The sequence below is a fragment of the Cataglyphis hispanica genome, chromosome 10, assembly GCF_021464435.1.
Source record: "Cataglyphis hispanica isolate Lineage 1 chromosome 10, ULB_Chis1_1.0, whole genome shotgun sequence".
Lineage (NCBI taxonomy): Eukaryota > Metazoa > Arthropoda > Insecta > Hymenoptera > Formicidae > Cataglyphis > Cataglyphis hispanica.
In genome coordinates this window covers 1684536-1697608 of record NC_065963.1, presented here as the reverse complement: position 1 = coordinate 1697608, position 13073 = coordinate 1684536, and the positions used below count along the sequence as shown (strand labels likewise).

Sequence of the window (13073 nt, the reverse complement as noted above, 5' to 3'; positions counted from 1 at the left end):
AAATATTTACCTCTAAATGGGAAATCAATAAATAAGCCAAGTAGAAGGAACTTAATTTGTGAAAATTTATAATTTGCAATAATATTTGTCATAAAATCAATCTTGCATTTATAAAAATATTATGGATTCTCTCAAAAAAATTAAAACGCACTTTATTTTTATTAAAAATTACATTTATGTTTCAAATAAATATTTTGTATAATATAGAAAATAGCATTATTATATTACGGATTTTATTAAAGATAATAAATTATAATATAACTTAACCCTTACTGCAATAATGTTAATCACCAATTTTGAATTTAAAAGCCCACGCCAAATATAGATCAATTTGTTTTAAAATTAATCATTAGTAATTTAGCAGAAGCCCGGAACAAAAGGATTAATATTAAAGTAACATATAAAAACTTGGCGTGCCTGAAATATAATATAAATTTGCAAAAGATTATTAAAAATCATGATCAATATTAATAAAAATGTATGATTTATAATGCGACTTAGGCACGCCAAGTTTTTATATGTCACTTTAATATTAACTCTTTTGTTCCAGGCTTCTGCTAAGATTATGATTAATTTTAAAACAAATCGATCGATATTAGGCATTGATTTTTAAATTCAAAATTGGTGATCAATGTGATCAACATTATTGCAGTAAGGGTTAAGTAATATTATGATTTACTATCTTTAATAAAAACCGTAATAGATAGATAGATAAATAGATAAATATACGATTTATTGATTCCCCTTGGGGTTACAATCTCTTACAATTACAGCTCTTAACCCCTCTTCTACCCCGTCCTAGCCTATAAGGCTTACATAGCTAACAACTCCCTCCCCTCCTCGTTTCCCCGTCTGCCTCTCGCATTTCCCCTTCTCTTTCTCGTTCCTCCCAGTGCCCGTTGCTGTCACCATACACCTGCCTTTCTTCTCACCACTCCTTACTTCACCGTCTTGCATTCTTCTCCCCACTCTCCTTCTCATCCCTTCTCACCTCTTCTCACACTCTGACTTGCCGCTCCTCTGCTCTCTCTCTAACACTCCACTCCTCCCTCACCACTCTAACTTGTCGCTCCTCTTCTCTTTATACTCCACTTTCTCTCTAATACTCTAGCTCCTCCGCTGTCCTCTACTTACTTTTCCACACTTCTGCAACTCCTAACCTAATTCTATCTTTAACCACAACGTACAACTACGTACTATTCCTCCGGTTCTGTTTTCGTGCTTATATATATATATATATATATATATATATATATATATATATATAGAGTCCCTATATATATATATATATATATATATATATATATATAGAGAGAGAGAGAGAGAGAAAGAAAGAGAGAGAATATATGAGTATATATGAACATATTAAATGAATATATTATTACATTACTGTTTTTTAAGGAATCTTGAAATTTGAGGTTAAGATTAAAACTTCTTGCAATATTAATACTTATCGCCGCTTATTACCGCCTGGAATTCAATATCAGACACGTCGAATGTCCATAATTTATCATTCACATATATTTGTAGCTGCTTTATTGTTACAAATTTTGTAATTACAAATTCCTATAATTTGTATTAATTCTTCTTCCCGCCTAAATAACTCTCGCGCATAGACAACGCATGGATTACATCACCTCGGGAGCTGAGGCAGTTCATATATACATATATATATACATATATATATATATATATATATATATATATATATATACACTCTTAGTATGTCTCTCGTAGAATCCCTTTGGAGAATCCTGAATAATTAAAGTTTTATTTTATTCTGACAGATGAAAATGTCATCAAGGTTTTGGTGGCCCAAGAAAGTGAAAGACGAAATATGGCACTAATTAATAAAGAAATTCAAGCTGACAAACCAGGAGAGCCTGCGAGAGTCTGCAGGAGAGCCTGTAGATGCATCTGAAGCAAATGATATCAGAAAGGAATCCTTTGTTTGGCCAGATGAGGCAGTTCTTTTGTTTTTGGAGACTTATCGAGATAAAGAGTTTGATTTTGCCTCGGGTCTGAAACGCAACAATAAAATATAGATGGAAATTGCCACTGAAATGAAGAAGGCAAAATATAATGTCACTGTTGCTCAGTGTCAAAATAAAATGTCTGGATTAAAAAGAACATATAAAAATATAAGTGACAGCAACAAAAAATCAGACAATCATTTAAGTTCTTGGGCATTTTATTCTGTTATGGATTCGATATTTGGAGAAAAAGCATGGATAGCACCTGTATCAATAGCCAGCAGCGATGGTCCTTCTCGAGGCTCTTCATTATCCATTTTAACGGAGACATTAACAATAGATGAACCAAAATCGAAAAAAAGACGCGTGGAATCAATTTTTGAATCATTTATTACAGAAATAAAAGACAATAAACAGAAAGAAAGGGAAGACGGAGAACAGAGGAGAGCTGAAAGAAGAGCAGAAAAGGAAAATAAGGTGGAAATAAAATTAAACAAGAAAAATTGGAAATGCACAAAGAGAGAATGCAGTTTCAGTAGTCTCTGATTGAACTACTCGCTAAAATTGCAGAACGCAAGGAACATTAATTTAAAGAGCTTAACTGTGATTGAATGAAACTACATACTGTGATGTAATATGTGTTCAAGGAAACCCACCTGACGAAAGTTTTTTTAGATGTACTTATGTTGTCTTGTTTATATTGCTTTATATATGCTAATATTATTTTTTTATTTGAATTAATTATGACATTCCCATACTATTTAAGTTTTATTAGTTGTAGTTAGTACATTACTAGGAAACTTTCGTCAATAATTTTTTTAGACTGCGACTCTAGTCGAATGATATTTTATGTATATTTGAAATAAGTTTTATGATTTTTGTATTTTTTTTGTTTGTATATTTTTTTTTTGTATTTTATGTTGCAATTTTCTGTTGTATTAGCAAGACTAATGAGAAAAATTAATTAACAGCATAAGACTAGCATAGTAGACGCAATGGACGATATCTGATAAGAGTTTTGCTTTTTCGAAAAAAGGGAACTTATTGGATATCATCGTTTTTTTCGTTTAATGTGTTAGAGCCATAAAATTGAAAAATATTTCATTATTTTTTAATTTAAGTTTTTTTTTCTTTTTAAGTTTGTTAACCTTTGTAAATCCTTGCAACTTGTTTTTATTGTTTATATATAAAATTAGGAATAAATATTGTGTGCAATAAATAACCAAACATTGATTTTAAATACTTTTATTTCCTATTTGTAATTATATTGTACATGAATAAACAAAACTGCTTGTGGCTTGATGATCAATAAATTAAACTAAATGGAAACAATTTCAATTTCTTAAATTTTGAACATAATGCTTCAAAATCATTTTAATGTGAATGGCTCCAAGACTTCACACCTTACAGACATCCACTTTAATTAATTTCATTTTCAAGTCTCATCCTCAATTCAGTCATGATCCTTACTCTTTTTTGGTTACCTAAGTCTGCACTCGTTGCTATATTACCAGAGACAATATTTTCATTGTTAGAACAAATAACAATATCAACATTGTCATTTTGCAGTATGCAAATGTTGTGTATGACACAACATGCAATAATAAACTGTGGTATCTTAGTGATATCAGTAAGAGGCAGACAGTCGAGCAAAATTCGAAATCTCACTTTCAAAAGTCCAAAGGCTCTTTCAATGGCCATGCGAGTAGATGATAAGCAATAATTAAAGTTTTTTTGACTTGCAGTAAGATGTCCATTATCTCTAAACGGCACCATGACATGTGGATCAATTGAATGCTGCATCTCCAAGAAGATGAGAATTCGAGAAAGAAGGAAAATACTCATCTGGCTTCTGAATAAATTCAGCTAAAGAAGAATTTCTAAAAACTCGTGCATCATGCATAGATCCAGCATGTCCGGCATGGCAATGAATGAACAAACTACGAGTATCGCACACAGCTTGGAGGTGAATGGCAGGATACTTTTTTCTACAGATATAAGAAGCTGCATGGACTTCCGTTTCCAGTGTCGAATAGGGTGCTTCGAGGTGAATTGACGTGTGTGTTTTGGTAACTATTGAGTGATAAAGTGAGGAGTGGAAGAGGAGTGAGTGTGATTATGTAGAAGCGTGGATGTGAGAGAGTGTGGAAAGGTGAAAGGAGAAAGTGGAGGAAGGTGTAAGGGCAAATATAGGGTCATAAAGGGAGATGTAGGATTGTGGCAGTTAGGCCATAGAGCATATAGATTAGAGAGCGTAGGTTAGTGATAGAGATAGGAGTTTGCATAGAGAGCGCGGGAGAACAAGATGGCGCAGTTCGCCATGAAGGAAGGGAAAGAAAGAAGAGGATAGGAAATGTATGGAGCTGAAAAGGAAGAGAGAGGAGCCGGAGTTGGGGAAGGGAGAAGAGGAAGTATTAAGAAGCAGGAAAAAATCCGGTATAGGGAAGAATGTGGAGTTAGGAGGGAGAAAGGGAGTTACATCATATAATGAAGAGCTGGAAGTTGGAAGTTGAGGAGGTAGTGAACGAAATGGCGAGAGGCTTGAAGGGGTGGTGGAGGGAAGAAATGGGAAAAATGAAAGAGGAGGTTAAGGAGGAAAGGAAAGGTGGAGGAGATGGAAAGGAAAGAAGAGGAAAGAGATGGAAGGAGAGAGGAAGAGATGGAATGGAAGGAAGGAGGGAAGGAATGGAAGGAGGAGAGGGAGGATAGGAAGGAAGAAATGGAATGGAATGGAAAGGAAGGAAGAAGGAATGGAAATGGATGGAAGGAATGGAAGGAATGGAGAAGTGGAGATCGAAGAGGTGAGAAAGATAGGAGGAGTAGAGGAAGGGAAATGGATGGTGGATAGGCTGAAAATGAGGACCAAAGAAGAGAGGTCTGGAATAAGAAGAAACTTGAAGGAGGAAGGAAAGGATTGGAGGATTGGATGGAAGGAAGGAGAATGAGATGGAGTGGAAGGGATAGTGGAGGAGGAGAAGGAAGGAAGAATGGATAGGGGAAGAAATGAGAAATGGAGGAATGGAAGGAAGGAATGGAAGGATGGAATGGAAGGAAGGATGGAAGGAATGGATGGAATGGAAGGGATAAGAAATGGATGGAAGAGACTTGAGAGAAGGGATGGAGTGGATGGAGATGATGGAAGGAATTGGATGGAGAGGAAGGATGGGATAAGAAGGAAGGAGGAATGGAAGGGATGATGGTAGGAATAAGAAAGGAATGGAAGGTAAGGAAGGAAGACAAAAGATGGATGGATTAATGGAAGGAAGAAATGGAGTGAAATGGAGTAGGGATGGAGGAAGGAGGAAGAATGGAAACAATGGTGGAGAGAAAGGAAGAAATAGTAGCATTGATGAGGGGACTTAACGCAAGAACAGGGGAGGAGGGGGAATAATAAGAAAGGAATGAAAGGAGGAGGGAATGGAAGGACAAAGGATTAACAAGGAGGGAAAGGAGATGGATAGAAAGTGGTGGACAATATTCAATAGATGAATGAAGAGATGAGGGGGAATGGACACTGGGGAATGGATAGCATGAAGGATGGAGGATGGAGGTGGAGGTGGATGGACTGGACCATCCATCATAGTCTAAGGGGGGAAGATAAGGAAAGGAAAGAGTGGACAAGGGAATGGAAGGAATGGATGGATGGAGGTGGATGGAAGGACAAAGGGATGGAAGGAGGTGGAAGAAAGAGGAGTGATGGAAGGTAGGAGAAAAAGATTATAGTAAAAAGAGAGTTGATGAGATGGAGAAAGAAGGGAGGGAATGGGAAAATCTATAGGAAAGCAAAGGGGAAATATAAAAAGTTAGTAGAGAGGAAAAAGAAGGAAGAGAGGAAAAGATGGGAGAGGGAATTGAGGGAAATTAGAAGGAATGGAGGTTGGAGAAGGAATGGAAGAATAGGAGATGGATGGATGGAATGAAGAATGGAGGAATGGATGGAATGGAGGGATGGATGGATGAGATGGAAGATAGAAAGATAACAAAGTGGTAGGGGTGGATGGAATTCCGGCAGAGATATGGAAGTACGGAGGGAAGAACGTGGAGAAATAGATGTGGAGAATATGTAACAGAGTTTGGAAGGGAAAGGGATGGATAGATGAATGGAGTGAGAGGGTGATTGTGCCAATATTAAAGAAGGGGTAGGGGGAGAGGGTACAAGAGTATAGGGGGTGTCGCTGATTCCGACGCTTTATAAGGTGTACGCCTCGCTGCTGGCAGGCAGATTGAGCGATGAGGTGGAGAAAAAAGGATTGGTACCGCAGAATCAGACGGGTTTCAGGAAAAGGTTAGGGACAATGGACAATATATTCGTGCTGAATTACTTAGTGAATAGGCAGTTGAGCAAGAAGAAAAGAAAGTTAGTGGCGTTTTTCTTAGATCTCAAAGCAGCTTTTGATTCGGTGGATAGAAGGAAATTGGTGGAAGCGATGAGAGAGAGGGGGATGAGGGAAGAGCTGGTCAGAAGAAGTGAGGATATTTTGAGGGAGACTAGAAATAGGGTGAGAAGGGGAGAGGATTTTGGACAGGAAGGGGAGTAAGGCAGGGGTGCCCATTGAGCCCGCACTTGTTCAATTTGGTAACGGCGGACATGGAAGAGGTAATGATTAGAGGAGGATAGGGAGGAGTTAAGTTAGGGGGGTAAAGATTTATACTTTGGCATATGCGGATGATATGATTTTGATCGCGGAGGAGGAGGATGGGATGAGGAGTATGATTGAGAGGCTAGAGTGCTACCTGGAAAAGAAGGGGTTGGAGTTAAATGTAGAGAAGTCAAAAATATTAAGGTTTAGGAAAGGAGGACGGAGAGAAAGGAAGGTAAGCTGGAAGTGGAAAGCGAAGGTGATAGAGGAGGTAAAAAAATTCTCTTACTTGGGTTTTGTAATGCAGAGGAATGGAGGACAGGAAGCACAGATAAAAGATAGGTTAAAGAAGGGTGCTGCTGTTATGGGTCAGGTTTGGGGATTGGGAAAAAGGAAATTTAAGAACGATTGGGGAAGAAGATTATGGCTCTTCGATAAACTGGTGTGGACGGTGATGGGATATGGGGTGGAAATTTGGGGATGGAAAGAGAGGAAGGAGTTGGAGAAGCTACAGGAAAGGTATTTAAGATGGGAGTTAGGGGTGGAATGGGGAACACCGGGCTATATGATAAGGGAGGAATTGCAGAGGGAGAAATTAAGAGGGAGGGCCGCGAGAAGGGCGTGGGGGTTCGAGAAAAGATTGAAGGAAGGTAGGGGAAGTGGGATTGCGAGGAGGTGTTGGGAAGAGTTGAGGGAGAGGAGTAAGAGGAAGAAGGATCTATCGAAATGGGAAGAAGAAAGATGTGGATTTGAAGCAGATGGAGTAGAGGCAAAGATTGGAAGGAATGGACTGGAAAGAGGACATAGAGATGGATAGGAATGGAGAAAGGATAGAAGGAATGAAATGCAACAGTGGAATGGAATCAAGGAAGTGGGATAGAGATGGAAAGATGGGAAGGAAAATAGAAATGGAGGAAATGGAAGGAATGGAAGAGAATGAGATGGAGATATGGAATGGAAGGGATGGAGGAAATGTGGAGAAGGAATGGAGAGAGGGGTGGTTGAGGGAACTAGAGAGATTAATACGTGAGGGAGAGAATAATAGAGAAATTGATAGGATTGAGAATTAGATAAAAGGTAAGAGTGTAGAAGAGGAGGGAGAGAGAGGAGAAGACAGAGAGAGAGAGAGAGAGAGAGAGAGGATTGATGTGGGAGTGTGAATGAGAGGTGTGAAAGGATTGGATACTTGATATGAGCCCGAAGCGGAGGTCCCAAACTAGAATAGAGCAAATAGCGTGTGTGTGTGTGTATATGTAGTTTAGAGATAGTTAGAAATTAAGTAATGTAAGTTAGAATTAAGTTAGTTGTAAGCTAGTGTTAAGATAGCTGTAAGTACTATGTAAAAGTCTGTAACCCTAAGGGGATTCAATAAATTATCTATCTATAAGAAGCTGCATCTCTTTGAGGAGCCCGTATCTATATAAGAGAACCATCAACAGCCCCAATAACTTCTGGAAAATTCTTCGCTCTTTGAAATTCTTCGATTACACGAGTAGCTTCTTCTCCTCTTGGCCATTTGATAAAACGTGGTACTAGGCAGTGAAGAGCATAAGTCACACGTCTAACAGCGCGCAATGCAGTAGTCTTTCCCATACCAAATTTAACACATACAGACCTGTGTGCACAGAACGATAGGATTACAGTTGCAATATTATCTGTTTCTTTTAATGATTTCAATATAATCAAATATACACCAATATGGGTCTGGAGTAACCATGAATCATAATGTTATCATAAACTGCTTCTCTGAAGACAGTTGCTTCCTTCCACGAGTATTTGTAGTATTCAAAGCTGGCCTCAGAAGTCTCAAAATCATTTAAAAAGTCTCTGGAAATATCCTGCAACATAACCAAAATCAAACACATGACAGATCTGCATTTATTAGTCGTTGACGGAAAATACATTTACAAACATAAAATATTGTTTAAAAGTTATTTTGAAATATCTTGAGACACCTCGTTCCACATAATCGGTTAATTTTTCTATGTGAGGAGTCTCACCTCGCGTCTCACCATTCACCATTAATATAGCATATAGAATATGCATTTCACTTTCTTCATCACTGGAATCTTCTTCACTGCTGCTACATAATGAAGAGGTTATTTCATCACTATCATCTTCCTTATTAACATCAACCTGGTTGCATATGATAACAGAAGATACAGAGAACACATCATCATCAGCCAATATTTCTGCCATGTCTGTTTACAAACGCATGAATCTGTTCCGTTTCTCTATGCGCATTAAAAGTGATAGGAAAAACGGACCGAGCCAATGTGCGCATGCAATGCGCTGCGTTTCATGCGGTTCATGCATGAAACGGAACGCACTCAACATCATCTGTTCCTCTGTCTTCGTTTCGCCTCTCCTTCTTTCCATAGTCTCTTTCTCTCTCTCTCTCACTCACTATTTCTTTCTGTCCTAACCTCCAACTGCCATCGGATCCTCTGATTTCATCGATCTGATTCGATCTGACTTCTTGATTTCTGATCTGATCTGATCTGATCAGCGATCCTAATCTCGATCGATTTCCGCATTGATCCTTTCGGATCTATCGATTTCGGATCGATCTATTGATCTGATTTTATTCTTTGTCGGACTTTGACTTTGATCTACTTCTGATCTTTATCCGATTTCTACTTGCCGATTTCGACTGTCGCCTGATAGTTCGCCGAGATGCCGAGATCGATGATCTCGCCGACATGTTGCTTTATTCGATTTCCTGACCGACGTGAGGATCGCTTCGACCGATTCTGCGATTTCGATCCTCGATTTTGATGCCGATGATGATATGGATCCTGATCTCGCCGATCGATCCATGCTGGATCGATTCCGATAATACTTGTCGATCGCCGACGCTGTCTTTGATGTCCATCGATGTTCTATTTTAGATGAGATCGACGCGCCTGATTGATGATCTCGCCGGATTTTCCTTTAATCTCCTTGACCTTTGCATCCGATTTCTCGATGCGACTTTGAACCCTCGATTGCCTTTCGGGTCCTCCTTCGGACTTTCCTTCTGCATTCTTCCTGATAGTCTGGTGTTCTCGATTCGACTCCGAACTCCGATCGTAACTCCTTTCCTGTAGCTTCTCCAACTCCTTCCTCTCTTTCCATCCCCAAATTTCCACCCCATATCCCATCACCGTCCACACCAGTTTATCGAAGAGCCATAATCTTCTTCCCCAATCGTTCTTAAATTTCCTTTTTCCCAATCCCCAAACCTGACCCATAACAGCAGCACCCTTCTTTAACCTATCTTTTATCTGTGCTTCCTGTCCTCCATTCCTCCTTCTTTTTCCTCGAGCACATTTATGACCTCCTTCCGCCGCCCTGACACTCAATAAAAACCGTAATATAATAATGCTGTTTTCTATATTATACAAAATATTTATTTGAAACATAAATGTAATTTTTTAATAAAAATAAATGCGTTTTAATTTTTTTGAGAGAATCCATAATATTTCTATAAATGCAAAATTAATTTTATGACAAATATTATTTCAAATTATAAATCTTCACAAATTAAATTCCTTCTACTTGGCTTAATTATTGATTTCCCATTTAGTTTTTATTTTTTAGAGGTTTTTATTTTTAGGGGAACAATTTTTTTATAAGTTATTTTTTAGAGGTAAATATTTTTTCAACTTTCACATTTTTTCAACTTTTTGTTGCGTACAAGGAATATTTTTTATGTACTTGGCGTACTTTTTTTACTTTTGTGATTGAATTTGCTGGCATACTGCTAACATATTGCTAGCATTTTGCTATTTGGGTATATACAAGGTGTTCCAGAGCACCAGTGACAATGCTGTGCAGATAGAGGACAGTAAACTGAACAGAAAAATTGTTTATCATTTTGCAATTTTTGCAATAATTGAGATATTAATTTAAAAAAATTAGTGGGACGCTTGCTCTAGGCCGTAGTACAGCGCCGTGCATCCACTTTTAGGAATTGGAAACACTTAGCCACATCCACTTTTCGGTACTGTCAGTCATTTTGGTTCATTAACGTACTAATATACATCCAATTTTTTCAATACTATCGATCATTTAGTTCACGTTCGTGCTTACATTCACTTTTTAATACTATCGATCATTTAGTTCATGTCTAACATCCACTTTTTTTGACTATAGTCTGCACATTCTAATAAATAAATTATAGTTAAAAAATACATTAAATGTACATGAATTAATTAATATATTTTGTTTTTTTAGTTTCAGAGTATTTAACGGAGTATCTTTCGTTTTAGCATATACTATGTGCACGAAACATTTTTTATGCATATAATATAAAATTTTGCATATATATAAAATGTTATTTTTGCGATAAATAAAACAAAAAAAAATAAAATAATTTTTTAATAAAAATAAATTTTAAAACAATTTTTTTAAAATACATTTTTAATTCAATCAAACCATTATTATAGAAAATAAAATAGTTATTTCCAAATAAAACAATTGTGTGTGTGTGTGTGTGTGTATTTGTGGTATAATATTTTTGTAATCTTTGTGTATTTGTGTCTATTGTGTATGTAAATACATATGTACAATAAATTATTTTGTATATAATGTAGAAAATATGCAACAAAATTATTTTTTTCCCTTTTCTATTAATTTAATAAAATCACAAGTGTATCAAGTATAAAAAAATATTTTTAATTTTAAGAAGAATAAAATCGCATAATTTAAGGCAAATGTGTGTACCATGAATATTGATAGGGTTAAGATATATTTCAATTGTACGCAGTGGCTCAGCAAAGAATATTCGGTTTCTTGATGAAGACTCGATCGAGTTCAATTTTAAGTTGTCATAAATAATAAATTCTTTTCTATTTTTATATTAACAAAAATAATATATTAGATATATTTTATTTATGTAATTTATATATACAAAAGTCAAATTAAAAAATTATTTATATAAATTATATATACATTTATATACGTAATATATATATGTGTGTGTGTGTGTGCGCGCGCGCGCGCGTGTGCGCGTGCGCGCTTGTATGCGTGCGTGCGTGTGCATGCTTGCGCGGCGCGTCCGTGTGTGTGGGTGCGTGCGTGCCGACACCTATAAAAATATCACAGTGACCTATAACTATTTTAATAATTTGAGATAATATTTAAAAATTATATAATAGCAACAAAATAAATAATAGTAACAAAATGAATATAATATGAATTATTAATGTAAATCATTTAATAATTAATGAATGTCTGTTTTTCTGGTTTCAATTTTAATTGAAATTTTATTTGATCAATTTTTGGAAAAAAATATGTTATATTGTAAAAAATATGTTATATAATTAGTTTAGCTATTGAATTACATATATTATATTATACAGAAATTATATTGTATAGGAAATATATGTCACATAATTTTTTTTTGTTAAACATTAAAATACAAAAGCTTTTTATAATTTTTTGAAGTTATTCTACAGTAATTTTTACAAAAATTGGATTAAAATAATAAATGACTTTTTTTATATATAAATTTTTTTATATATAAATTTTTTTATATATAAGTAAAATCTATATATACAAATTATTTCTATAGCTATATATGAAATATAGAGTGCTATAAAAAATGACTATCTTTTTTTATTTTTGAAATTAAAGGAAATAAATAATAATAAATAATATCAAATTAAATGATTTAAACTTAAATTTATTGTGAGCATAGTCGTTGTTTACAAAAGCTATCCGTGTTAATGAACAAAGAAATACATATAATTTTTTTTATAATGATGTGAATATTTCGATATAATAAAAATAGGAGCGCTGTAGAAAAAGAATACAGTAATGTATGATTCAATGTAAATATTTTATATATTATATAAATATAAAGCGTTTACCATTTTTTATTTTCGGTTCTGTGATATATTAACTGGTTTAGAGATTGACATATATATGTCATGTTGTCATTTTATCATTATATTCAATAAGATAATAAAATTCATTTATAAACATTTATCAAAAATTTATCAACATTTTATAACACGTGGCATAAATATATTGCATATCATGTTGTTTACGACGCGATTTGTTTACTTTATTATTTATCGTGTTATATACAATTGCTGGTTAAACGTAAATAAATAATAAAAAATGTACTTTTTGAAATTGTAAAATGCATTCTAATAATAATAATTTAACTAAAATGTTAATTATTATTAATTAATTAGTTTACAAGGTTTTGTATCAGAACATTTGAACACTGTTTCTAGAGTAATTTCAAATGCTGAATAATTATGTCATCAAAAAATTTCTATCAGATTAAGTTTTCAAGAAAAATAAGATTGAAATCTTCCAAAAACACGTTTTTATTTTTTGAAAATTTGTAGCAAACAAATGTGTACGAGACTTTAAACAGGGTTTAAATTAAACATATTGAAGGAAAGAAAGTAAAAAAAATAATTGTAATAATTGTAATATTTTCGAATTTTTTATTTTGTTTCTGTTACAGAGAATATTAAATTAGAAAAATGGTTACCCAGCTCTATTCGACGTGCAGGATTAT

General features: G+C 34.9%; 1 protein-coding gene and 1 pseudogene across 1 annotated transcript; one reads left to right on the top strand and one right to left on the bottom strand.

Annotated features, from left to right (window-relative positions):
- Positions 1–1833: 1833 nt before the first annotated feature.
- LOC126852294 (uncharacterized) lies at positions 1834–2715 on the top strand. The gene has a single exon (XM_050596958.1). The coding sequence runs from the start codon at positions 2046–2048 to the stop codon at positions 2517–2519; it is 474 nt and encodes a 157-aa protein (XP_050452915.1). The 5' UTR covers positions 1834–2045; the 3' UTR covers positions 2520–2715.
- Positions 2716–3314: 599 nt separating this feature from the next.
- LOC126852481 (uncharacterized) lies at positions 3315–9373 on the bottom strand (annotated as a pseudogene).
- Positions 9374–13073: the final 3700 nt, after the last annotated feature.